This window comes from Canis lupus, chromosome 6, assembly GCF_003254725.2.
Source record: "Canis lupus dingo isolate Sandy chromosome 6, ASM325472v2, whole genome shotgun sequence".
Taxonomy (NCBI): Eukaryota; Metazoa; Chordata; class Mammalia; order Carnivora; family Canidae; genus Canis; species Canis lupus.
The window spans coordinates 41799612-41826063 of record NC_064248.1 but is presented as its reverse complement, the minus strand read 5'-3'; the positions used below and the strand labels follow the sequence as shown (position 1 = coordinate 41826063).

The 26452-nt window shown below is 43.0% G+C and overlaps 1 protein-coding gene across 4 annotated transcripts in view; it reads left to right on the top strand.

The window, feature by feature from the left end:
* The first annotated feature begins 1100 nt into the window (after nt 1–1100).
* AHCYL1 (adenosylhomocysteinase like 1) overlaps nt 1101–26452 on the top strand; it is a 40179-nt gene continuing 14827 nt past the window's right edge. Inside the window, exons 1-2 of one of the 4 annotated variants that reach the window (XM_035717709.2) lie at nt 1101–1261; nt 25989–26100. In XM_035717709.2, the coding sequence (XP_035573602.2) occupies nt 1211–1261; nt 25989–26100 (163 nt within the window). In that variant the 5' untranslated portion in view covers nt 1101–1210. Of the gene's footprint in view, nt 1262–2217; nt 2398–2569; nt 2733–25988; nt 26101–26452 lie in introns of those variants that run through there. The other 3 variants (XM_025417309.2, XM_025417308.2, XM_025417310.3) reach the window with 3 other exon arrangements.

Here is a 26452-nt window from a genome sequence, read left to right as displayed (position 1 = left end):
AAGTCACATGCTTTCCTATTCTAGGGATATGAAGTTTTTACTTCTGTTCCAACTGGCTCTGCCTCTGTTCTCTGAGCAAGCACCTCTGATCCTTGGACACTGACAACATTTGGGCAAACTCATGGGCTGCAAGCTACTTTAGGCTGTAGGTCCAAAGACTCCTGGGTGGGCAAGTATGGTTCCTGGCCCCAGCTGAGAGATAAAGAGGAAGGTACCAGTGTGGTACCCATGTGAATGAATCTGGTATTCTGGTCCCCCTGCTCTCTGTCCCTTCTGATACAGGAATACCCCTGAGAGGGAAGTTGGGGAGCTTTGAGTGAATCCCAACAGCGAAGATGAGGATCTGCAGAAGCATGCACCCCATTGGCCATTTCCAAAGCCCAATTCAAACACGTGGCCCCATGGGGTGGGGCGGTTGGAACATGGGCTTCTCTGACTAAGATTTCCGGGGCCCCAAGAGGCATGTATTTCACACCCTCCCCAATCTTGAACACAAACCAGTGAAAAAAGATGTCATTTCAAGGCACAGCTCTTTTCTTCAAAGAGCTGAGCCTGTCAGAGACCTGGTGGGCTTCTGGATATAAAGAGGTGGGCTTGGTGGAGCCCTTGAGAAAAGGGCACTGGGAGGACCTGAATTACTCATCACAGTAGAGAGGAATCTGGCTTCCCAGAGTCAGTCAAGGAGGAGAGAGGGAGGTGGAAGGATGGGAAGGGAGTAACAGTGGGGGTAACTGAGTGATGGGTATCAAGGAGGATACTGATGGAATGAGCACTGCGTGTTATGTACAATTGATGAATCACTGAACACTGCCTCTGAACCTAATAATACACTATATGTTAATTAACTGAATTAAGATAAAATTAAATTTAAAAAGGGAGTAACAGGAGGAAGCCACATTAGACAGCAGTGGGCTCGCGGAGCTTAGTGCGGTGGTGTGGCCAGGGAGAAACCCCAGGTGACAGGGTAGCCAAAATCACTTCTCAGAACATTTCAGAAATGTGACTTTAAATTGTTTGCCGTGTGATGTAATCTCTCCCCTGTGGCCCACAAACCTTCATTAAAAGTTCTGCTACATGTTACGGCATTATTTTTGCAGTTGTTTTGGAATAGGGGTGGGAGCTGAAAGCAGACAGGGCTGTGTTCCATATCTGAATTGACAGCAGGAACTGAAAAATGGCCACACCAGCGGGATGGTGAATAAGACCTCAGATGAGGCAGAAAACTAGAGCCAGGGGCGACCACGGAGATCTAGGTCCCCCCGTAAGTCACAGAACTCTTGGGGAGGGCCCTGGACTTTCCACAGGACACAGGACGTGGGCACTCAGCCAAGGTCGCTTACGCCTCAAAGGACTCGCTACCCGGGCTGACAGCAGGCTCCAGGTGGGGTCGCCCGGCCCTGGGACGAGCTGCGGCCACCGCCCCGCAGAGGAGCCACGCAAGGGCGCCCTGGCGGGCCGGACCCTCGCGGCCCCCGCCGGCCCGACGACGTCCCCGGGCGGGCCTTCCCCGGCAGGCGGCAGGCGGCTGGCGGCTGGCGGCTGGCGGCTCCCGCAAGGTCGTGGGAAGGCCGAGGGCTGCGGCGGGCCCCGCGGCGCGCGGGGGGAGGGGCGGCGGCTCGGCGGCTCGGCGGCTCGGCGGCTCGGCCCCCGCACTCCCTGGCGCGGCTGCAGAACGTGTCGCGGGGGGCTCCGGGCTCCCCAGCAGCCCGCCCTCGCCCCTCTCCGGCCGAGCGGGGACCCGCAGCCCCAACTGCCCCCGCTCAAGTCCCCAGGCCTCCTGGCCCGGAACCACGCGCCGCTCACAGGGCGGATGCCGCCACCTGGCGGCGGAAACGTCCCGCTTCACTCTGGGAACCTGCGGGGCAGGAGGAAGAAGGCGGGGCTTCTGCCGCCGGTCCGGCGTGGTGACGTCAGGACGGGACGCCGCGGCCCCGCCCCGCTCGGGCTGCCAGTACTTGACGTGGCGTCACCGCCCTCTACCCTTACTTTGCGTGCGTGTCGGCGTGCGGCGGAGGTGGCGGCGCGGGCCGGCCGGAGCTCGGCGCTGCAGCCCCGGGCGCTCCTGCCGCCGCCGTCGCTGAGCGGCCGGTGCCGACTGCCGAGCGGGCGAGACCCCGGCCGCCGCAGCGTAGGCTCGGCCGCGGCTGGGCGCGGGCCGGCGGGAGGGGGCGGGCGCGCGTCGGAGGGCGCCGCGCGGGGACGAGGCGGGCGGCGGGCGGGCGCCGCGCGGGGACGAGGCGGGGGCGGCGGGGCCGCGCGGGCCGGGCCGGCCGGGGGATGTCGATGCCTGACGCGATGCCGCTGCCCGGGGTCGGGGAGGAGCTGAAGCAGGCCAAGGAGATTGAGGACGCCGAGAAGTACTCTTTCATGGCCACCGTCACCAAGGCGCCCAAGAAGGTGCGGGGGCCCCGGTGGCGGCGGGGGCCTGGGCCGGGGCCTCGCGCGGGGGGGCGAGCGGGCGCGGGCCGGGCTGCAGGCGGCGCGGGGCCTCGGGCGGGGGGGGGGGGATGCGGAGGGCAGTGCCCCGGGCCGCCCCGAGCCGCAGAGGCCGCCGCTGGCCCCACTTTCCTTTGTCCCTCGGCCCTGCTCCTCCGGGATCTTTATGAAACCCGAAAGGGCCGGGCCTTCAATCTGCGGCTGACTTTTCCCGGATGAAGGGCCAGGCGGGGGCGGGGGGCCGACTCGGCGGACCTCGTGACCTGCCCCCGGGAACGCGCCGTGCAGACCCCCAGGTGAGCGGGGTAAGGCTGGCGGGGCTGCTGTGGGCAGATGTTTGGGACCCGGGCCGGCTTACCCGGCAGCTGCGTGCTCAGCTTGGAGGCAAGAGGGAAAAGACCTGAAGCCAGCTGTTTCACGCAGGCGAAAGCAGCGAGGGCAGTGTGGACTTGAAAGTATGATTTTCACCTTCCAGGGTCATCCAGTTGCTTCGGCATATGTGAGATACTAACGTTTGGAGGTTGGTGACAGCAGGCACCGCCATGAATACAGGTTGATTGTAGTCATGTGAATAGATCCCTTAGGCATCCCTTGAGAAAGGAGCCCGGGTGGGTTGGAGGGTGGGTGGCAAGGAACGATTGCTCATTCTTGACTGCACTTAACTGAGGCAGAACAACTTTAGGCTATTGTGCTGCGAGTTGAGCTCAAAGGACACCCTTCTGATTCTCTTGTCGTGAAAGATTAAGTAACGACCTTTTAGTCTTACCTAGCTTTCTGGTGGAATTGGGGTCCCAAGTGCTTTGTGAGCATTGGCTGCCAACCACATCTTGACTTTCCACATACCTGGCACCCAGGGAACAGTGGACCCGAGAACCTTTGCAAAGAGGTGACCTTTCTGAACCAGTGAGGAGCTGGATAAATATTTCCCTCCTGTAAAGACAGTGTTTCGTTCGAGGCTGTCTCTGCCTGCAGTGTTTGATGGGATGCAGCGCTTGTGTAAGCTAAGTAAAGCGAGGTTTGCGGGAAGAGTTACGGTCCTTGAGGTTCCTGAGACCTGAATTCGTTAAGCTGTCATCCTGGGAGCGATGACTTTGTTTTTAAAGGAGGATAATCTACCACTCCAGAAATCAAATGAAGGATTGAAAAGACAGGTCGCTGTTGTGTGCTGTAGCTCCGCTTTCCCACAAAATTAAGAAACTTATCAATAGAATGCATTAAAAAGGTAGTAGAAGATCTTCTGATTCTGTGGTGTCTGATTTGAGTGCTCTCGGTTCAGCTGACTGCTTTGTTGGGACAGTACCTGTAATCTGCACTATTTGGAGACACAGCTTTTCTAAGAATGCTTAAGGATAATAACCTATGAGGAGTTAGGGAAAAGCCCTGGTATCCTAATTCCCTGAACTCTTCCTCTCCCCATTAGACTGTCCTCTTTGTCTAGTTGCTTCAGGTATTAAGCGCCTTTATTCTTATTTGCCTTAATTTTATCCCATGCTGTTGCAATTGCCAAGACAGTTTGTATTGTAGATTGTAAACTGAATAAAGGCAGGTACTCTTGTTAACCAGTGTATGTATCGTGCCTAGCTCTACATCTAGGATCTAGTAGATTATTTATTTATTTATTTATTTTAAATTTTTATTTATTTATGATAGTCACGCAGAGAGAGAGGCAGAGACACAGGCAGAGGGAGAAGTAGGCTCCATGCACCAGGAGTCCTACGTGGGACTCGATCCCGGGTCTTCAGGATCGCGCTCTGGGCCAAAGGCAGGCGCCAAACCGCTGCGCCACCCAGGGATCCCTCTAGTAGATATTTAAATATTAATTGTCCTCCTGGCTAACTAGTAATTGAGATGTCCATAGGACAACCTACCAGGAATAAATATTCCTTCTCCCCTATTCTTCCTAGGAGGAATATTGTTATGTGTATTATTGTCAAACCAAATAAAGATGATTTTAAAGACTCATTCCGTTAGCTGAAATGAGCATCTTCTGCCAGGATTGTGGGAAGACTGTCCTAAGTTTCCATTTGTTGGTCAGTGTACCTACCCCCTTGTTTCTCTCTAATCTTGCTCTTAGCTCTGTTGTTTAGTATTTACATAGCACTTTGTATTAAAGTGATTTATGATGACTAATTACTTTTTTTCCCCAGTGATGGTAAAAGGCATTTATTTAATGAGTTGACTGAGGACTAGTCAAGGTCACATAGCCAGTTCTAGGTGACCTGTTTTTTCAGAACAAGTGAATTGGACATTATGACTTAAGTCACTTATGTACCTCTGCCATGTGTGGATAATGTGAGAAAGCATGAGAAAAGAGAAAAAATGTAGCTTGGCTTTACTGGATGGTGTAAAAGGGCTCTTCAAAAGGTGCCGTCCTTAACCTGCGAGGATTCCAGCCTGGCTCTAGACCAAGTAATCCTTAGATCACTCCAAGCCCTGAGGCCTCTCAGGAAGTGAGGTGCCAGTCAGGCTATAGGTTACTCTAGGGTGACCTTGATAGTCTTTAGATCAGATTCCAGTGTAACTGGTGAAATTTTATTCACTTCGGGGAAGAGTTCATGTCCATCAATTAAAAGCATAGGTTAAGGTTCTTCAGCCATAATCATAACTTAGTTTTGTATGCCCCAGGGTCTGCCACAGTACCGTGAAGTTAACAGGACTTGTTGGTTTGATTCAAGGCTTGATCTGTCTGTCAAGAACTCAACTAAATGGGTACCACCTTAAGCAAATGAGGTTCAGTTTCCTCATCTACCAAATAAGTGCTTTTTATTTGGGACAGGTGGAGATAAGCGCTTGTGAGGAGCTAAGATTGCAAAAGTGGTTTTGAGGAAGTCTATTAGTATACTTTAACTCTCTCTTTTTAGTGAGTATTTGAGATGGCTTATAACACAAGACACATATAGGTAGAAAGTCAAAACTATAGAAGGAAAGGAAAAAATATTATTAACCCTGAGGACTAAAACAGTTGATGAGGCTGATCATCACGTGCAGCTCCAAGCTTACTAGGAGCCAGAGGATAAAGGGAATCATCACATTAGCAGACATAGGAGATAATACATACCATTTCCTTGGGAAGACAGCCTTGGCTGTCACAAAGTTCTAAAGGAAATTTTCATGGGACAGTATTAACAGCTATAGTATGAGTCCCATGGTGAGGCTTGTTCACAACTGTTACTGTTGATTTCAGATTGTATTGCCAGGAAAATTTGGATGAGGAAAGGCGTCCCTTAGTTGTAAGGGAGTGTACATTGTGCCACAACTAAGGAGGATCTTTGTTTGATGTTGGCAGCTACCAGTTAACCCAAATAAGTCTGCTAGTTCCCCATAATCACTGGGTATTTATCCTTCTTTCTGCTACTTTGTGTTGCAAGGATGATAGCTGTCTTTGGGTCTTTGGAAATTGACATTGTATCAAGGTTTTGTTTTTGTTTTTTTCCTAAGCGTAAACCCATATCTTCAGCTTGTTGATGAAACTTCCCTAAGATAGACTTATTTCTCTGGTAGGCCTATCAGAGCATTTGCTATTGTCTGTACTTCTGAACATTTATTGGGGGGAGACTGGGACTGGACGGACTTTCCAGAGTGATACGTTAGGCATTGAACCACTAAGATCTCTGTAGACTTTTACCACCAGCACAGTAGAGGAAAAGGGAAGACACAAAACAACTACTTTTGCTTGTAAGATATTCTTTATTTGAATAAGGCATATCAAAAGCGTTTGCTAGGACTTAGGACACCAAGTAGAGCCCTAGTGAGTACTCTTTAGCTGCTAACCTGTTGGGTGAAAGAAATGCAGGATAGGATGCTCCTCTTCTCATCGGGGCTATGTTATGGCTGATTCTTGGTGCAGTTTTACAGAATTTGCACCAGTACTTCTTAGATACACCGAGAAAAGGTTTGATAGGTGGATATTTGCTATCTTCTCTACATCATAAGCATCTCTTGATTCTCTTTAGAGCAACTACTATTTTAGTATCAGTCTTCAAACAAGTCAGAGGCATAAGAAGGTCTTGTTTGGATTTCTCCACAGATAGTGATTATCTCTTTTTCTTATTTGATTTGTTTAATCAGACATTAGTTTCCATATTACTTTGTTCTAACTTACTTTAGATGATTTTCTTTTAACAGAGAGGAATCTGTTGGTTTCCTAGATCTCTTGCTGGCAAGATTACACTTATGTATCTTTTATCAGGAGGGTATCCATTTGGATCCAATGTGTGTTACCTGGTGTATTCCTGTAAAGTTATTTATGAAGGTATTTTGATACATAGAATCATGTAGCTTTCTAGTTGCCTATGACTCTTCATAAATATACTGCAGTCTCAAGTACTTATGATCTGTAAACAAGCACTTTAATGCCTTCTTGGGGCCTTTATTTAAAAGAACTGGCCTGGGGATCCCTGGGTGGCGCAGCGGTTTAGCGCCTGCCTTTGGCCCAGGGCGCGATCCTGGAGACCCGGGATCGAATCCCACGTCGGGCTCCCGGTGCATGGAGCCTGCTTCTCCCTCTGCCTATGTCTCTGCCTCTCTCTCTCTCTCTCTCTCTCTGCTCTCTCTCTGTGTGACTATCATAAAAAAATAAAATAAAATAAAGGAACTGGCCTGTAAAGGAGAATCATTTCTACTTACCAGTTTCTCAAGTTTGGGAATTTGAACATTAAAATTTTATAAAGAAGGGCTACCTTTATTATACTGAGTAGAATAATTCCAAACACATTGTGTTGAGGTGGGTCAGAGCATCCTCATCAGATACGAAGAACAACACATTTGCATGGACCAGAGTTTATTCAGCCTGAAATCTAAGAATCCAAAGTGAAAACAGATTCACAAATTTTCCTTCTGACCTTTGTCAACGGTGTCAGTGTCCTGCATATGACAAGCAGTTAAAACTTCACATAGCGTTATGTTCACCTTTTCTGTTACTCATTCAGGTAGTTCTCTTGCTATCCCACTGTTGCTTGGCTGTTATGTAAGGTCTCTTTAACTTCCCCCTTTTTGTTCCTAAAACCGAGGGAGAAGTACAATGTACGTTAAGCGCTTGATTTTTGGAATCAGGTTTACCTTCAGTCCCTACCATCTCATAACTGTGTGACTCTGGACAAGTGACTTAACCCCTGCAGCCTCCATTTTCTTGTCTATAAAATGAGGAATAATGGTAGTACTACAGGATTGTTGAGGGGATTAGCATTTAGTAAACTTACTAAATTTGCTTAACGCTTTGGTTCCTTTATAACCAGAGTGACCATATTTCTCATTTGCCTGGTACAGTTCTGCTTTAGACCTGTTATCCCAGCATGCTATTCAGTGACTGCTTCTGTAAACTCTGAATAGTACCATGGGTCATATGGAGTTTTGAAATAATCTTAAAGAGCCAAAACAAAGATGATTCTATTGGAATGCTTTTTCAACAGGGAAAAATTTTTCCTTGAGAAAAATGTTATTTTACATAGGGCTTGCACCTACTGAACACTGAATTATTTGATTTCTAAGAGGTACACAGACAACAGGAGAACTTAGAGCTTGTGATAGAAATGGGATGTGGTATACCACCTGACCCCCCCGTGTCCCCCCCCCCCCCGTCCCCCACATCACACAGGGCACCTGTAAAAGGTGGGCTCCTTACAGACACTGGGCAGGCTGAATCCAGGAGTTTGTTTCCTCAAACTGCAGTCATCTGGGAGTCTTCCCAAACTAGAATCCTTGAATTGCATGAAACAAGTCCAAAGACCCTTTGGAAGTGTGATTTTATCTTCTTACATAATCATCTTCAGATCACATCCCTGTGTACTCCCAGCTCCCTCCCTCAGGTACTGTTTCTCTTTGCTCTAAACAGCCTGCTCCTAATTACATTTAACTGATTTTCTGCTGCAGAAATGTGTGGCCTTTGCTCCGAAGCAATTGCAGAACTAGGGTGGAACACCTATGCTTTTGTTTATACTCTGACTGGTTTCATTTTTTTCCTATCTCTGTTCAGTTTCTCTAAAGGATTCAGCCCAGTGCCTTAATCTCAGACTGAGTATAATGATTGGTGCTACTTAGTAATGTACAGTGGGGCTTAATCATTTACTACCCAAACGGGCCACAAAGTATAACGAACTACTGGTAAAAGGTTGTACTCGGAATCCCGTGGTGGAGACGAGGAAAAGACTTTGAAGAAACACAAATGTGGGACTGGCCCAGCATGCTTCTGCTTTCTTGCCATGGAAGTCCCAGGGCCTCAGCTGACATGCCTCTGTGATTAACCTGTAGAGCTTAATGGGCTGAAAATGTTCTCCTTGACCAGCCCAAACCAGTTCACTGCTAAAATGGACACCTCGTACTCCGTTGTGTGCTTGATTGAGGCTTAAACAGGAGGGGCTTGGGACTGCTTACTGTTCCATGCTTCTCATCTTGGACCTGCCTCAGGCTTACTTAGTTCTTTACAATCTGAAGAACTGCCCAGCTAGAGTAAGCCCTGTTGTATGTTTTTCTCTTCTTTCTTGAAGAGTGTGTGTACAGTGCCATCAGTGGAATCCCACTGAGCATGCTGTGTGCTCGAAGTGCCACGGAAAATGCTATTGGAATAGAAAATGGTAACGGAAAATGCTAATATGCTGATCTGCAGTGGTGCACAGCTCTGTGAGCTAGATGGTGAATTGGTGACTGACGGAGTGAGGGTTAAAGGCCTGGAGGAGATGAGTGTAAACCATGTTGCATTTTTATCTCCCAAATGAAGCTGTCCATTACCACTGTTTGAGTAATGTCAGGATTTTGGAAGTTCTGTTTTTAAGAAGTGTTTCCAACTCTTATGGTACTTATTAAAGTGAACCTTTGGTGCACAAGTTTCCATGGGCATAATGGGAATTACTTTATTCCCTTTCTCCAGGACTAGCCAGTACTACTTGACCTCAAGTTAAAATTTTTGGACTGTGACTAGTTTTCATTATGATCTTAGGATCCTGAAATCAGAAAAGAGACCTATCAGAAAAATAACTAGGACAGTGGTTCTGCTCTGCCCTTTTTGACCACCTCTTTCCTCAAAGGTCTTAAGAAAGATTTATTTGGGTTCTCGTGATGATTAGCTTTATTTTGGAGATGTAGAAAAGAGCTCTCCACCTTGAATTTTCAAAGTGCACACCCTCATCTCTGTTTCTAATTTTAGAAGAGAGGAGTAAGTAGACAAGTGTGTGTGGAAGGTAGAAAACTAAAATAGGTTTCTCTTTTGCCAGTTAGAGGGAGGCTCCTGAGATACTCGCTGGTTCTTAATCTTTTGAGTCACAGATCCCTTTAAAAATCTTAAGAAAATTATAGTTCTTTGGGAAAATCCAGGAACACAAAAACTTTCATATACTTTTCAGAGGACTTGTGGTACTTACTGTCACCCGTGGATCCTGGGCGAAAAACTCTGATTTAGAAGAGGAGGTCTTTATGCCATAGTATCTCTTCCCTTTACAGATCCAGAAACTGCTGAGATTGTTTCCAGCTTGCTGTTTGTCCTTGAAACAAAGCTGAGGTTGTTGGTGTCCTCTGTCATCCCCCTCTGTGAGATGCTCCTCACCTTCCCAAGAGACTCATTATCAATGCCGTGAGGGTTCAACTCAGGAACTTAGGCATATGAAACCAGCATTTCAGTCGCTTCTGGGGGTTCTTGTACTATCTCATGCCCTCTGCCCTTCAAATGAACTGTGGGTGCCTCTAAAGCTTCAGAGCTGATTCCCAGGAGTGTTTAGGGAATTCACGGGCTACACTATCAAAACTAAACAAAATAACTTGTTCCCTTGTATCTCTCAAAAATAGATTTGATTTCAGTGTAGTACCTCTCAAAACTTTTCAGGACTGACTTGATATCTGAATCTTAATTTTCACTTGGTTTCTGTAGATCAGGCAGGCATATTGAGGGCAAGGACCACATCTCACACATACAGATAGTATACAGTGCTTGGTGTATAAGTACTGTCAATAATTGTTTATTGAGTAAAAATATTGGGAGATGGTTATCGCTAGGAGAAAGTGGGTTGGACTCACTTGGTTGCTTTGGCCCGCTGTCCTCTTCAGTCGGCGAAGGTGGTTTTTCTGATTCAGATCCCTCTCATGTGGGTAATAATGGAAATACCAAGAACTGCAGGTGAGAAATTGAGAAGAATTTCCAGCAGCTTTATAGATCCCTATATAATGCCAGAAATCGAAGATAAGGGAGAAGACTGTTGAGACACAAGGCCTCCAGCTTCTCAGCCCAGTAGCCAAGAACCACAGGGCAGTAGGCTAGCAGGTTAGGGGTATCCTTACATGTAGTGGGAAGGTAATGTGATGTCCCACCAAGTTTTAAACCCTTAGCATTAGTGACAGTGTTCTAAGTTGAAAGTGGTACTCTGGTTTACACATGCTTTTGATTTAAGGAACAGAAGCTTACTCTTATGGTATTCGAGATTTGAGGGCCAGCAGTGAGTTGAACAGTTTCATTTTGGAATTTGTGTTGGAATCCTAAAAGTAATAAACAACAGCCCTGCCCTGCAATGCCAGGCAGACTTCTGATTCTTCTCATTTTGCAGCCCTAGCTGCCACTTCTGAACCAACGGCTGAGCTCCATGTTCAAAAGCTTCATATGCCCTTGTCTTTGAAATACACCTCTTTTAGAGTTACAGTCCTCTGGGAAGTGGGCCAATGCTTGTCCTAACCAGGAATCAGGCTCTAGTTGGCATTGAGGATTCTGTGTGTATTGTTTCCCTTAAGTATGTGACGTAAGCAGGATTCAGGGGAAAGGGAGACCCTCAGAATTCTGTAGTTTTGGAAGTAGAAAATAGGCACTTTGTAAAGATGGCAGATGTGTTCAGTTGTTCTGGTAACTAATTCAGTTTCCTGTGGGTGGCCAGGTAGTATCCTACTTCGAGTTTAGTACTTGAGTTTTGCATGCTCAGCTTCAGAGCACCAGACTTCTTAGGAAGCAAGACATGAAGATTCCCAATGTTCAGTTTGTATAGAGAGTAGCCCAGCTGGCTTGTCATGCTGGACTAGATGAATTGTGAATGTTAATTATACTGATCAATACAGTGGCCTTGGTAACAGACTTGTAGCTGCTGTAGAATCTGTTTACTTCAGGTTTATAACACAAAAGAGACCAAGCTGGTTGGGAACATGATGTTCTAAATGTAATAAGCTGTATTGTAAGTCCAGGGAAAAGGCACACTGGAGGCACTGACCCTATTGCACCCTTCCCTAGGATTTCCCAGAGGGAAACATTATTCTGTGGGTGGTTTCTGTCATTATTTGCCAGTTGAAAATGAGCTGAGGTTGGCAGAGGTATAGCTTTTGTGAGGTGGGGTATAGAATATTTATAACTCATAAGGATTAGACGTAGAGCACCCACGTTGGAAGGCATCTCATTCTTCTACCTAGTTGGTAATTAGGAGTGGAAAGTTGAGATTAGTTGCAACCCTTGCATTCAGAAGAAGGAACCCCCCTCCTATTTGAGGAATAGAGGGTTCAGAATTCTGCACATTCTTTTCTGACTCCACAGGGAGGGGATTAGCTAAACACTGGGCATGTTTGGAATGAGAGCACCTTGCCAATTTTTACTGATTTTTGGACCAAGCCATTATAAAAATACAGTCTCTCTTCCTATGACAAGCTCTTTGTCATGTTCTCCTAAACCCTATAGATCCATTTGATGGATTGGCTGTACCTGACAGATGGAGTTGGTATTAAAAGGGCAGATTTTCTACTTTCTTTGCCTTGTTTTATCTCTGAACAAGACATGTCTAACCCGTTTGTTCCCTGTGTTGCCTTCAGTTGCTTTATCAGGAGTCTGGTAAACTCAGTGTGCTTATGTTTGCTTTTCAGATTCTGCTTAGATTGTCTTCAATGAGTACTTCTCATGGAGTGGAAGGAATGGAAGGAATCAGTCACCTAGGGAGCTTTTTCAAAACATTCATTTCAGGGCCCTAACCTAGATCTACTTAATCAGAATGGGGAAGGGTTGAGGTATACAGGGGCAGGGGGAATAGGATAGTATGTGCTTTTTGAAACAGCTTAAACTTGAAAGATCCCATATTTGGAACCACTCTTTTAGATTATCAGCAAGACTGGCCAAAATAGTTATGAAATCTGATATTGGGATGGTAATGTAGCTCCTACTTATCTTGGGTGACTTTGGCCATGAGGAAGAATCTTGTGTCCATGTGAGAGGACTGGAAATAGCTTATGGTTACTCTTCTTTCCAGAATATTCAGAATAAACTGTGACCAGAAATCATGCAGCTCTGTGTCAGCTCAGGGTTGAGCTCTACTACTGTATCTGAGGACCTGTGCTGGGCACTTAGGATTCATCAGTGAACAAGACAAAGATCCATATCCTCTGGAGTTTACATTGTAAGGTCATTACTTTTGGGTCATGTAAGTCTAGTGTAGTGGTTCTTAACCATTTGGTTTTTGGAGCCCTACAGACCCGTGTTCATTTTCCAGAAAAATAAACACGCATGCACACATATTTTTGACAATTTACTTATAAGGGGAGTTGGCAGCCTGAAGCCCATCCATGAACCCCGGGCTAAAAACCTAGAATGCTTGCCTAGAATTGAGAATGTGGTGATTGGGATTAAGCCAGGCCATGATTAGGGTGTTTGGGACTATTGTCTCCTAGCCACACTGGATTATAGTTTATTCTATATAGCTGAGGCCACTTGCAAAGAACTTAAGGATGTCTATAAATAAATAAATAAATAAATAAATAAATAAATAAATAAATAAAGCAATTGCAAGGAATTGCTAGGCATCCACTACACCAATAGCGTTTCTTGAGTCTGCACTCTTTGAATGATTTTGATTTTGTTGCCATTCCCGCCTCTGATTTCTGATTAGCTGGCTTTCTTGGATTCAGTAGATTAAAAATCAGGTCAGAAGATGAGAATTGCTTTAACATAATTTATATTATCAATTCCTGGACTAAAAGTGATAATAAAATTATAAAGATCATGAGAGGGCATTTTAGCAAAATTCTGGCTTCAAAACACAACCTTCCAGAAGGAATTGATGAAGGACTGAGAAAATAGACAAGGAGTGAAGACTGGAGAGAGATGAGAGGAAACAAAGGACAGAACTCAGACAGCTGATAAGCTGGCAAGCCAGATAGCCTTAAGCCAAAGGGAGTGGATTTGAGACCCAGACCGGTGGTGGGGGGGGGGGGGGGAATAGTCCTTTTTAGTCTTGAAGGGTCTGTCACTATTGCTTTATTATCAAACAGAACTCAGGATAAAAAGGGGAAGGCAGATAAGGCTTTGCTTCATGTATACCAATATTAATATGTCTCTATCCTTGGAAAAGTTGGTGTTTGACTTGAATGGCTAAACCCTGCCTCAGGATTAGTACCATGTATAACATATATTGCAGAAGCATGAATGAGATTTCATTTGGGACACTGGCAGAATTATGTAGAAGTGACATGGTCAGATTTAGAGGTTGGAGCACAGTGAGCACACAGAGTCCTGTGCCATTTCTCGCTTTACCTCCCTGGAATCTGATCTTCAGTGTAAATACGGATCAAGACGTCTTTAAGGGTGTTCTTTACAAGGAACTCTTGTTTCTCTGCCTGAGATCTAAGGGTCCAGACCCACACAGAGGGATTGCTGGAAAAGTTCAGGCCTTCTAGGCCAAACTGTTAGACACTAAGAGTCCATTAAAGAACAGAGCCCACAGTCCTCCCCAGAGGAGCCTGGAGGCTCTAGATGATTCCCGTTGTAACTGCTCCAGTTGTTCAGCATATGGAAAAACTGTTCTGCTGTGAAACCTTCCAACCTGTTGTTATGTTAGTACAAGGACATCTCATTGTTTGCTCAGTGATGCATTAAAGCCAAAGCTCCCTAATCTAGGGGAATATAATCACACCACCAATTATATTTATTTTCTATTTTTAAAGAAGCCCTTTGAATGATCAAAGGGATTTCAGACCTCACTTCCTGGGACTGTTTATTTTAAGATTTTATTCAGCTTATAAGCTACATAGTTAAAACTTGCTGTTCGGTTTTTGGAAAAACTCTCCTAGAAACCATATAACTAGAATGTTTTCTTCATTAAATGAGTAGTTTAAATAAATATCTAGTGTGGATATGGAATCAAAATTCAATCAGCATATGTTGTTTAAATACTTCAATAAAATTGATAACATTATAAGAACTTCGTTGTAGTAAAGTCAGAGAACTTGTTTTGTATTGGATAAATGTGACTTTGTAAGATCTTTCAGACATATTGTAAGATGTAAGGTGACTTGGAGTAGATACTGTTTGAGTACCACACCATAGAGGAGAAAGGAACTTAGTGGAGTTTTCCGTTTAAGGGTGTGTACTCTGAGAGATCACAAGTGGGGGGTGGGGGAAGGGAGGGTAGAGGGAGAAGCGGACTCCCCGCTGACCAGGGAGCCAGATGCACAGTAGTGGACTCTGGGATCATGACCTGAGCTGGAAGGCAGAAGTTTAACTGACTGAGCCATCCAAGCACCCTCTGTTGCACGTTTTAAAGTATGATCATTTCTTATGAAAATAATCAGCAGGTTTCCCAAATGATGAAAAAAAAGTTATTGGTTGGTTTTAACCGTGCCAGATTGAATACCTTCTTGTATAAATAAACATAGTTGGAGCTTCTAAATTACTTTTGATATCTACAAGACATTCTGGGGTCATTTCCCTCATCCTAGTGGTCAGGGTTAGATTGCCTGTGTGTTCTTCTCCTCTCCAGTCTGTCTCCAGAAGACAGTAGACATATATGCCAGAATGGAGCTTTTTGCTTCCACAATGTTTGGGCTCTTATACTTTGTCCTCACCCTTTCTAAGTCCAAGGAACCCTACCCTTCAAAGATAATAAAATGGCAACTTTAAAATATTACATTTCTTTTCATCATTTCACTTCTCCTAAAATCAAAGTAGATTTTGGAAAAAAGAATTATTTTTCTTCCCTAGAGCCTCACCAAGTGTTCATCTGGAAGCGGAGAAAGCTTCAGTGCAATTGGAGAGTATTCTGTAACTGTCTTCTTGAAAATAAAGGGGAGAGCTACTGTTTCCTCTAGCCTATTCCAAAAGAAGGGTAATAGTACTAGACTTGTAGGGATTATTTTTCTCCCTTGTATTTTCCTTTAAAAAAAACAAAACTCCGTATTGTTAGCAAATTTTGCCTTCAGCAAGTCACTTAATCCTCACTCCTGTTTCTTTCCTCGGAGCAGAGTAAATCCTGCACTCAAAAGATTATAAAATTTTTTGAAAATACATATCCTCAGTAAGGAAATCATATCTTCAGGCCACTTATGTTGAAGCAGATTGCTTAAACTAGAATATCATAGAAATCTAGGCATTCAGAACCTTGGTTTTTACAGTACCAGTAAGTGTAGATTTCAAATTTATAATCAGCTTTTTTTTTTTAATTTTTATTTATTTATGATAGTCACAGAGAGAGAGAGAGAGAGAGAGAGAGGCAGAGACACAGGGAGAGGGAGAAGCAGGCTCCATGCACTGGGAGCCTGATGTGGGATTCGATCCCGGGTCTCCAGGATCGCGCCCTGGGCCAAAGACAGGCGCTAAACCGCTGCACCACCCAGGGATCCCTATAATCAGCTTTAAGTAAAAGTCCTGATGTAATGCTGGCAGGTGTTTTCCCTTGTTTGTACACCAGAACTTAAAAATAGTTTGAAAAATACTGAGATCAGTGATGTCTGGCATTGTTATTTATTGATAAAATTGCTGAATAACTCTTCCTATACCAAATTTGATTTTGACTTTTGGTTTTCAGTACAATGTAAAAGCAAGAGATCTTTATCCTTGTGCATCTATCCACTTTACTCGTTAGAAAATGTTCGGAAAGTTATAGGTCAGGAAAACCACATTTTTGTATTCTTGTCTGGGAAATAGAGTGAGGGGATTGTACTGTATTCCCTCTGGAGCAATAGGTAGTTTGGGTATTTTGGTTTTTTGTTTTGTTTTGAGTGTGAGAAAGCACATGGGTGAGGGGAGGAAGTGAGAGAATCTTAAGCAGGCTCCATGCTCAGCACAGAATGAATGCAAGGCTTGATCTCAAGACCCAGAGATCATGACCAGAGCCAAAATCAAGACACTTAACCAACTGAACCACCCAGGCACCCAGGTAGTTTTTATTTTTAAATAGCCCCAAAGGCATTGCAGCCAATAATTCCTTTCAACCAGCTTCTTTCTTTTACAGGCTATCTAAGGTCATGATTTCATACTGAGACTCATCTAAAATTGAACATAAACATCTCAAGTTAGAAAGTCAGGAAGAGATGGCAAATACTACCTCTCTAGAATGAAAAATACAGTTAATACAGTTACAGTTTTTTATGTGATTGTCAGATTCTTGTCCTTGTATTATGTCTCTAGTCTCCTAGAAGTTTAATATTTTGGGTTTTGTTAAAAGCTATGGAAACTAAAGCTACCTGCAGCTGATCTTTTTTTTTTTTTTCTTGCAGCTGATCTTTAAAGTGATTTTACTTTGTTTTTTTTTTTTAAATTGAAACTATTCCACCTATCTACAGAGTGGATTCTGAAAGATCCCATTGACCTACCTACATTTGGTTACAATACCTGTTACTACATAGTTACTGTTTAGTATTAGGTCTTTAAAGTCAATTTTTAAAAATTTAATATTGAGTTTTGATGTCTTCTTCCTCCCTGGAGCCCATACTTTATGGGAAGCAGTGGATGGTAACTAAAAAAACATATACGGTTTCTGTCTTAGTAAACTTTGTTGGGTGTTAGCCTAGGGTTTAGAAAGCACACCTAGCTAAACTCAGAGCTGCATGTAGTTCTTTTGCCATAAACTATTTGGCAAGGATTTTCATGTCTTTGACCTCCCAATTGGATATAGGCTTCCCAAATGCTGCTCTAACAAGTGGGATTCACTCAAGCCAATACTTGCATAGAGGGTTTGAATTTGTAAAATGTAAATTGGCTTTCAACTTCATTTTTAAGCTAAACTTCCAGATCACAGCGCGAATTGTTTTTATACATCTCCAATCTTGTTCCTTCTTGGCAGACTAAGAAATGATACAGATGGCATTTACTCAATCTGTGTGGCCACCTTCCAAAATGTCAGAAACTCCCATCTTCCTTCTAGACCTGTTCATTGATCCATTGCTTGTTTTCGCTGTTTTTTTTTTCCTTAGAAATTCATTTGATGAATATAGGTTTACCTATTTATAAGCATTTGACAGATTTTCATCTTAAAGAACATCCCAGCCTACCTTGCAGTGAGGTTTGCTGGTTTGATTTCTTGTGAGCTTTATTTAAAGTCAAGATTGGCTTAGAGAGGCTGCAAATTAAGGCTAATAACTTTTTATTAAAAGTATAATAAGGTGAACAGTAGTAACCTGGCTCAGTCTTTCCCAGAATTTAAGAATTACTGATTCTTATACTCTGAACCAATACAAAGTGATTCCTAAGGCGGGGTGGGGTGGGGTGTGCAGATTATTTTAGCATCCTACCTTTTGAGTAAGAAAAGGAAAATAAGAGTATAAAGAAAAAAACACAAAGCAAGTATATACTTACTTTTTTCCTACCTTCAGAAATAAATATAAACCAGACACTGACGATAATAGGGAGAGCAGGGGGTTAGAAATGGCAGTGAGACTTCTCTGAATATACCTTTAAAACTTCTGAGATGTGTGTTTCATATGTCAAAAAATTAAAGAGAAAAAAAGGAAACCTTAAAATCGCTTGTTATCAGAAACATAGGAACCTAAACTGACTACATATGGAATTGATTATTTAATCACCCAGAAAACCATACTTCAGCTACACATCCTTTGTGAGAGATTTTTCAAAAAGAACTTCAGTGAAATATTGACACCTCACTATGTAGAGTATTGTTAGTATTACTCTTAAAATTTTGAAGTTATTGTAGCGGTATTATAGAATAAAACAAGAGTATCATTGCTGTTAGAGACCAAGATTTGTCAACTTAGGAGAAAAGAAATACAAGTAGGAAAATTAAAAGTTTAAAAAAAAGTAATGGTAAATTTGAAATGGAAATATCAAAATAAACTGAGTAAACAAAAAGATTTCTCTATTCCGTGAAAGAACTTAATACACTGACACCTCTAATAACAATTAGCACATTTTGTACTCAGATGTTATTTTCTAAATAACATTCCCCACTAAAAGAAATCAGAGCTCCTTGGAGAAATGGCTGATTCTAGGTCTGAAGCAGAGAAAAAATTAGGTGAGCCTGGTGTATCTTCTTATGCCAGAAAGGAAGGAAGTGCTAAAACAGAAGAGTCAGCTTGAAGGAGACTCCTGCTGGCCCAGTTGGGGACAATTGGAGCATTCAGTGTACCCGTTGTGTAATTGAGTGTAACAGATTGAATAAATAAAAATATGAATGACGAGTAAAGAAAAAAGTGAGAGGGAAAAGAAAAGCTTTTCTTTACAAAAGTAATGCTAGCTAATATATGTAGAAAGAATGATAGGGTACAAAAAAAAAAAAAAAACATGGTTCTGTAACACTCTCCCCCCAATATAATTGGTTCAGGCAAGGATTATGAACAGATGGTAAAGTCACTAGGGAACAGGATATTCACAGGCTGACAAATATCACCCTGCAATTTAACCTTTACTTGCAAAGGAGAAAATAGTGTCTCACTTTAACCCAAGGCTCAGCCTAGTGTCACTAATCATGGAACAGCCAGATATTACATGCCACCTAATACGATGCAAAGTAAAGTATACAATGTTATCTATGCAATATTCTTGCCAAAATTTTAATCTTTCTGATCAAACCTCAAAACTGAACTTCCAATTTACGGGAAAGAACTAATCTAAAAAAATCAAGAATATGGGAGATTCTGCAAGGCAACTCACCTGGACCCTTCCAGGAAAAGTCAGTATCACGGGGTGGGGGCGAATAAGGGAGGGAGAGAACTGTTCTAGATTACCAGACACTGAAGGAACCTACCAACCAAATGCATTTAGTGAACCTTGATTCCATTCTGGGTTGGAAGAGTTGGGGAGTCATTTGGGTCTATATGCAAGACATTCTTTTTTTAAATTGCACAAGTATGATTAACATGGTGTTATGTTTCAGGTGTACAGTGTAATGATTCAACTATTCTGCACATTACTCAATGCTTGATGAATGCTTAATCTCCTTTTTTTTCCCATCCTCTCCAACCACCATCTCTCCTCTGGCAGCTACCAGTTTGTTCTCTGTACTGAAAAGTGTACCTTTTGTGTGTCTCTTTTTTTGTTTGTTTTTATAATTCCACATGCAAATGAAATTATATGGTATTTGTCTTTCTCTGACTTATTTCACTTAGCGTAATACCCTCTGGTTGCTGCAGATGGCAAGATTTCATTCTTTGTTATGGCCACATAATCCATCCTGCACATACCACATCTTCATGAAAGGTATTCTGGAGGTACTTGGAGAAGTTTGAATACAACTCAAATGATACAGGGTTATTAATATTCTTAGAAGTATGAGAAGATTATTGTGGTTCTGTAAGAGAATATCCTTATTCTTAGATGATTCATTCTGAAGAATTTATTGGTGAGTTTTCATGTTGGCAACGTTTTTTCTTTTTTGGCAGGACCACTTGAAAATACGCATATGTACATATGTATATATATACAGAGGAAGAAACCTAATGTGGAAAATGGAAGGATTCAGTGTAGTTGGAGGGTATACGGGTGTTCATTATACTATTCTTTTAAGGTGTTTACATGTAGAAAATGAAAGTAAAGTTGGGGAAATGGGACAGTGGGGGACAGAGTAAGTTGGAAGGGAACTTCAGTTTGTCATTGAAGTCATGGGTATGTTCCAGGAATCTTGATTTCTTCAGGCACCTGTACAAAAATTAATTAATTAAATAACCTAGGATTGATGATAATTGAATGGTAGGAGAAAAAGAATGACCAGTGTATTTTCATGTATTATTGGTGACAGACTGAAGAAGAGAGAAGTATAGACAGGCCACGCAGTTGGACAGGCAGATAGCTAAATAGACTTTGAAATATAACTGGGAATGTGTGTCTGTTAAAATTAGTTTTCAAAAGATTAGGAAGCCCCTCCCTGTCCTACTTGTTGCCACTTTTTAACCTCTTGATTTTACCTCTAGTTGGCAGTTGGAGGGCCCCAGAGCACTCAGGAGCTAATAGCCAGTAAGGTATATTGTCTCATATGAAGAGTGGGGGCTGGGGGAGTCTGATAGGAGTGAAACCGCTCTTTGGCAGAAGTTTTCAAGCTTTATGTTCCTTCCTCACCAGTTAAGTGTTAGCCCTGGTGTTGCCTCACCCCTTCCTCCTACCAGCTTTGATGAAAGATCAAGTTAAGTCCCATTTTTGAAAGGAGCGTTTCTTCTGGAAGTGGATTCTAGCAGTGTGTGTGTGCACGCGCACGCGCATGTCATCCTGTTACCCTTGAGACACAGAGATGGGTGGAGTGGAGGAGGGAGATGTATGCTGTGATTAGTCAGCCGTCCCCCCCCCTCCCCCCCAGAAGCTCAGGCCCCATCTGGGGAAACTGAGAATTTAAGAAACTTGAGACCGAGAAGGAGGACAGGGAGCAGCCAAGACCTGCTGAGTCTCAGAAGACTAGTTTGTGCACTAGGGAATGGAAGCAGTGACTGAAGGAGACTGTGGATTCGACTCTGTGGCCTGAGATTGATTCCCTTGAGATAAATTATTTTCTGGTGGTGTACCTGAGCAACGTGTTGGGAAGAGGATATCCTTCTTTGGGAAATTTCTTTTATCTAACTGAAGGTCTGAAAGATGCGCAGACTTACATAGTTCTTGTACCAAAAAGTTGGTGTTCATTGATGACTATTTTTTTGGATTCATCTGAAATGAAATCAGACTGATAAGTGGTAAGTATCAAGGAAAGGTCTTGGGCCGATTTAGTTTAGGGTGACAGCCATACCCTCTTCCTTTCCTCTGAGAAGAGAGCAGAGGAGAGTTGAATCTGTCGAAAAAGGAATATATTAGGCAGAAGATGTGAAAGGGATTAGAAAAGATGTAGGAATCCTGGAAGGTGTTGTAACATATTGCTTAGCAATTGACCTTGTTAAAATCTCTGATCGTCATCTTGTGCTCAGTTGCTAAGTATTAAGCTAAGAAATACGCCAACCATTTCAAAACAGAAAAATCTGCACACACAGTATGCCAGAGGAGACAATGGGACAGATTATATAAATTTGGGAATATCTCAGAAAATCAGTCGTGTACCAGAAGAGGGGATACTGGCCCTTTAGATAACTCTTCAGCAGTTAAGACAGACCAATCCCTCTACTCATTTCTAAGCTATGCTTTCTTAATGATTTGTTTTCCTAATAATTGCTGTTTACCTTTGAGTCTAGTCCTTCACCCTTAGGAGGAAACCTTTCTGAAGAAATTAAAAGCTGCTAGATAGGTATGTGAAATCACAGGTCTGTAAATTGTCTAGCCCAACCTCTGATTTTTGGAGGCCTAAGCTAAACAGTATCCAGATAAGACTGTTAAGATCTATATCTTAACATCTATATCTTCCTTAAAAAGCAGTAAAATTCTTTGGCAACCATTTGTGTTATTATTACCCTGTCATCAGTCTAAATCTACAGATTGTAAGGGTCCATGTTTCCTTTCATAGTTCTTTCCTGGGATAGTGCTGGGTGCTTAGGTGGTGCCTCCCAAATGTGTTGACTAAAAGAGTATAATAGTCCATGAATATTATCCTGATCACCATCCCTTGGCCATAGTGTCATAATGGCATTCTGATGGCTTTCGACTCTCTTGGATTCTGGGGCTAGACAGCAAAATTGGGTGAGACCTGGGAAGGAAGTGTGGCTAAGCTACTTAACATCTGGGTAGATAGAACATGTGTTTGTGGAAGTAAACTTTTCAGCTTCTAATGGTAAATAATGTCAGTTGGGATAAATTGAACCAGTAACATATAACAGTTTTCCTTCCCTGGAGGTTCATAACTGTTTTGGATTGCCTGTGATCCCTTTTTCTGGATAAATTATCTACAGAAATTCTTTCAGCTCACTTTGTCACCAGACTTAACAATGAGGTGGTGGGTGCACCGTATCCCACGTCATTTCTTTGGCAAAGCTTCTCTTCATCATTTTCAGTGTCACATGGAAGACAGTCAACCATTATACCCACTGAGCCTTTTGAAGAGGTGCTCTAAAATAGCACATTAAATTGGCCTGATATTTAATTGAGTTTTTAAGACACAGCAAGTAGGCTTCTGTATTTGGATGTGCTATTTGGAGAATGGGTCAATCTGACCTTCTAACCTTTCTCAGATGTAATACTAGTTCAAGAATGAAAAACACTGGCATGCCTTGTTGTGGGTAAGGCTGGTTTATGGCGGGGGCGGGGGGGTGAGTATTCAAACACAAAATAGTTCTTTAACATAGGACTTTTTGAACATCCAACTATCTTATCTCTTTTTCTCTCGCCCTTTTTCCCATCCTACATCCTATTTAGAACTAGCCTTCCTTACAGATAGAGCTTTGAAGAAACACTGAAGTGCACCAATTGAGATTTAATTATGATTGGAAGAAATGACCACAGGAAGTAATGTAAACAGAACAGCTTTGCAGCCATCTTTGGGTTTTGTTTTTACCTAAATGATCATATTTGCATAAATGCAGTGAATCCATCCCAATTTAGAGGGCTGTTACTGAGATCTGGTTTCACTGAGGGAAATCTTGTGATAATTGCTTTTGGCAACAGTGTCTTTGTTTATAACATGCAGGTGAACAGCACTTCAGGAGGTACTTTAAAAAGGAAGGCGGGGATCCCTGGGTGGCGCAGCGGTTTAGCGCCTGCCTTTGGCCCAGGGCGTGATCCTGGAGTCCTGGGATCGAGTCCCATGTCGGGCTCCTGGCATGGAGCCTGCTTCTCCCTCCTGTGTCTCTGCCTCTCTCTCTATCATAAATAAATAAATCTTTAATATATATATATTTTTTTAAACTATATATTTATATATGTTCAGCATGCAGGTTGGGAGAAAAGACAAGGTCATCATGAATCTTTGTATAGCTGGACCACCCTATTTATATTTATAAGCAGTGAAAATGTCCAAGAGCTGTGAGAACAGACAGCTACCCATCCATGTCATGGCTTGAGTTAACATTCTGCCCACTTCAAATATGGACCAAATTCATTATTTGAGAGATGGGGCACTGCACTGATTAGTAAGCTGCTTGCAACACAGTCTAATATTTTTAGATGGGAAAGATTTTGCTAAGCTTTAGGCTACTGGTGAGCTGCATTAATACAAGGCGGGATTATGACTATTAAATCAGTTCTTAGGTGGCTGAAGAAACATTTCTGTCCTGCCACAGCTATCTCTCTCTCTCTCTCTCCTTTTATTTAAGAAACTGCAAATGTTACTGCATTTCCCTTCCCCACCCCTGCCACCACCAGGTAGGTGGTGTCTGGGAATATGCCCAGAGCCTTTTGAAAAAAGATGAACAAGGGAGGGAATCATCACAGTCAAGAGAGAAGACTAGCTTCCGACTAGACTGCCCATGCCAGGAACAAGGAGGCTGATGGAGGAAGGGCTGCCTCTAGAGAGTGGTAAAAGGCATGGATGGTCTCTTGACTATTTTTTCTGGCACCAAAAGAACTACATATTGGGTTGAAAGTCATTACCTTGGTCCTGGATTAATCTCTTCAGTAAAACTAGCTTTGCTGACTGTAGAAGTCATGTGAACATGCAGTGGGAAATCCTGTCCAGAAGGGCAGATGCTGACATGGAGCCACTTCAGGAGTGGGGTTTTTTATTTTGTTTCTTGTTTGTTCTAGATTATTTGAGAGTACTTGGGGAAAGAGGCAGAGGGAGAGAGAAACTTAAAGAGGCTCCTTGCTGAGCTCAGAGCCTGACACAGGGCTCGATCTCATAACCCTGAGATCAGGACCTGAGCCAAAACCAAGAGTCCGGTGCCTAACTGACTGAGCCACCTAGGCACCCTCAAGTGTGGGGTTTGTTTGTTTTTCTGAAAGTCACTGTGCTTTTGGCATTTCAACTATTTAAGTTTTAGCACCTAAACTTTAAAAATTGCTTAGAAGATATAAAGATACTTGTCAATCAAGTTATGGTGTCATGTATGTTTAGACTGAGTCCCTTTTATTTGATTATTTTTCTGTGTTTCACATTTAAGCCTGATTCTTACATGGCTGGCAGATGCTACCCTAGCTGGAGGGTACATATGACAGAGGTGGGGGCTGTTCTGCAGCTATGACAAATGGGTAGTTTACTGTTCCTGGCTTAAGAGTGGCTATAACCATGTTGCTAGCATTATGGGGAGAAGATTTTAATCTGTAATAGCTTTTACACTTCCCAGAGATATCTGCTAAAGACTTAGCTTAATGGATTCTTCATGGGAACCTTTTCAGATTTAGTGAGATTGTGAGGAGAATCTCCATTCATAGTCTCAAACTGTTCTGTTTTTCAGGAGGCTGAAGTGTATTTTAAAGAAAGGGTTTTTCAGAGTTTAAAGAGTTCAAGAGGAAGATTTAAACCATTTAATGGAAGAAAGTGTTTTCATACACTTTAGAAGCATCCCTTAATTTGACTTGACTATAAATTATATTATTTGTGGGCAGCCCCGGTGACGCAGCGGTTTGGCGCCGCCTGCAGCCTGGGGTGTGATCCTGGAGACCCAGGATCGAGTCCCACATCGGGCTCCCTGCGTGGAGCCTGCTTCTCTCTCTGTCTGTGTCTCTGCCCCTCTCTCTCTGTGTCTATGAATGAATAAAATCTTAAAAAAAAATTTTTTTTAATTATGTTATTTGTAAGGAATTTACCATTTATTAAAGCCAATTTTCCAAGTATCCTTCAAACAGTTACCTAGTTCTGGTGTATTTCATTGAAAGAAGTTTGTAATGCAGAGTTTACCAAGTCATTTATTTTCTCCTTCCTTCAAATTAATTCTAATTAGTTGGATTTTACTGTGGAGTGCATACACTTTTTAAAATTTTGCTTTCTTTACTGTATTCCAGTATTTTACTGAATGTAGAAAGTTCTGGGCATACTGTACTGGCTTTGTGAAGTATAGGTATGATTGGGCTCTTGACTTGGCATCACCATCAAGTGCCCATCACCATCTCAAGACAGCTCCATGGTTTTTCAAGCAACAAGACAGTTGCTAATTTCAGGATAAGAATACGCTGCAGATAATATTCTGAAAAAAAGAAAAAGCTCTATGAGTGTTTAAAATGTCTGTTTTTTTGGTAGTGTTGGGAGGAAGGGCGAAGAGTTTAATGTGTCAAGGTTGTAAGAGGAAAGAAAACTTTATGGAATGTGAGAAGAAATATTTGTGAGATTTGGACAGATGCTGAAAGAAATTGAGTCTTAAGCACCACGCCCCAACAAATACACACACACATATAAATTCTTCATCAGAAAGAGACAGTAATTGGCATTTGGGGAGGAGTCAGCCAGGAGCCTCTGCCCACCCTCATTCTGGTAGGAGAGTTGCTAGGTTAATAGGAGCCATACAATAATATTGGGTTTTAGGGAAAGAAATGTATGGCCTTCAAAAATGGAACATTTCATAGAATTCTTGTTGTAAGTTTTCAACTGTTTGTCTTCTTCTTACAGCAAATCCAATTTGCTGATGACATGCAGGAGTTCACCAAATTCCCCACCAAGACAGGCCGGAGATCTTTGTCTCGCTCCATCTCCCAGTCCTCCACTGACAGCTACAGTTCAGGTAGGTACAAACTTCGAGTCCACTCTGATCTCTCTTCCCAGTTCCAAAGCCTTAAGCTAGTTCTCTACCCACTGCTCTTTACTTATCTAGAATCTGAAAGTTCCTCCTATCAGGACTTCCCATCTTTCTGCTGAACGCTGATAATTAGCAGTTGGGCAATTGGACATGTCCCCAACCAGGCTTGTAGCTGAGGAGGCTTTTGTCATCTGAGGACTCTCTTCCCCTGGCTGTCTCTGTGTGTGGTCTGTGGGCAGTGCCTGTTTGGTAGTATTGGGCCAGTTCCCATTCCCACGTTTCTCCGCCCACATCACAAATGGAGAAAATCAATTCTATCTTGGCTGACAGAACTGGC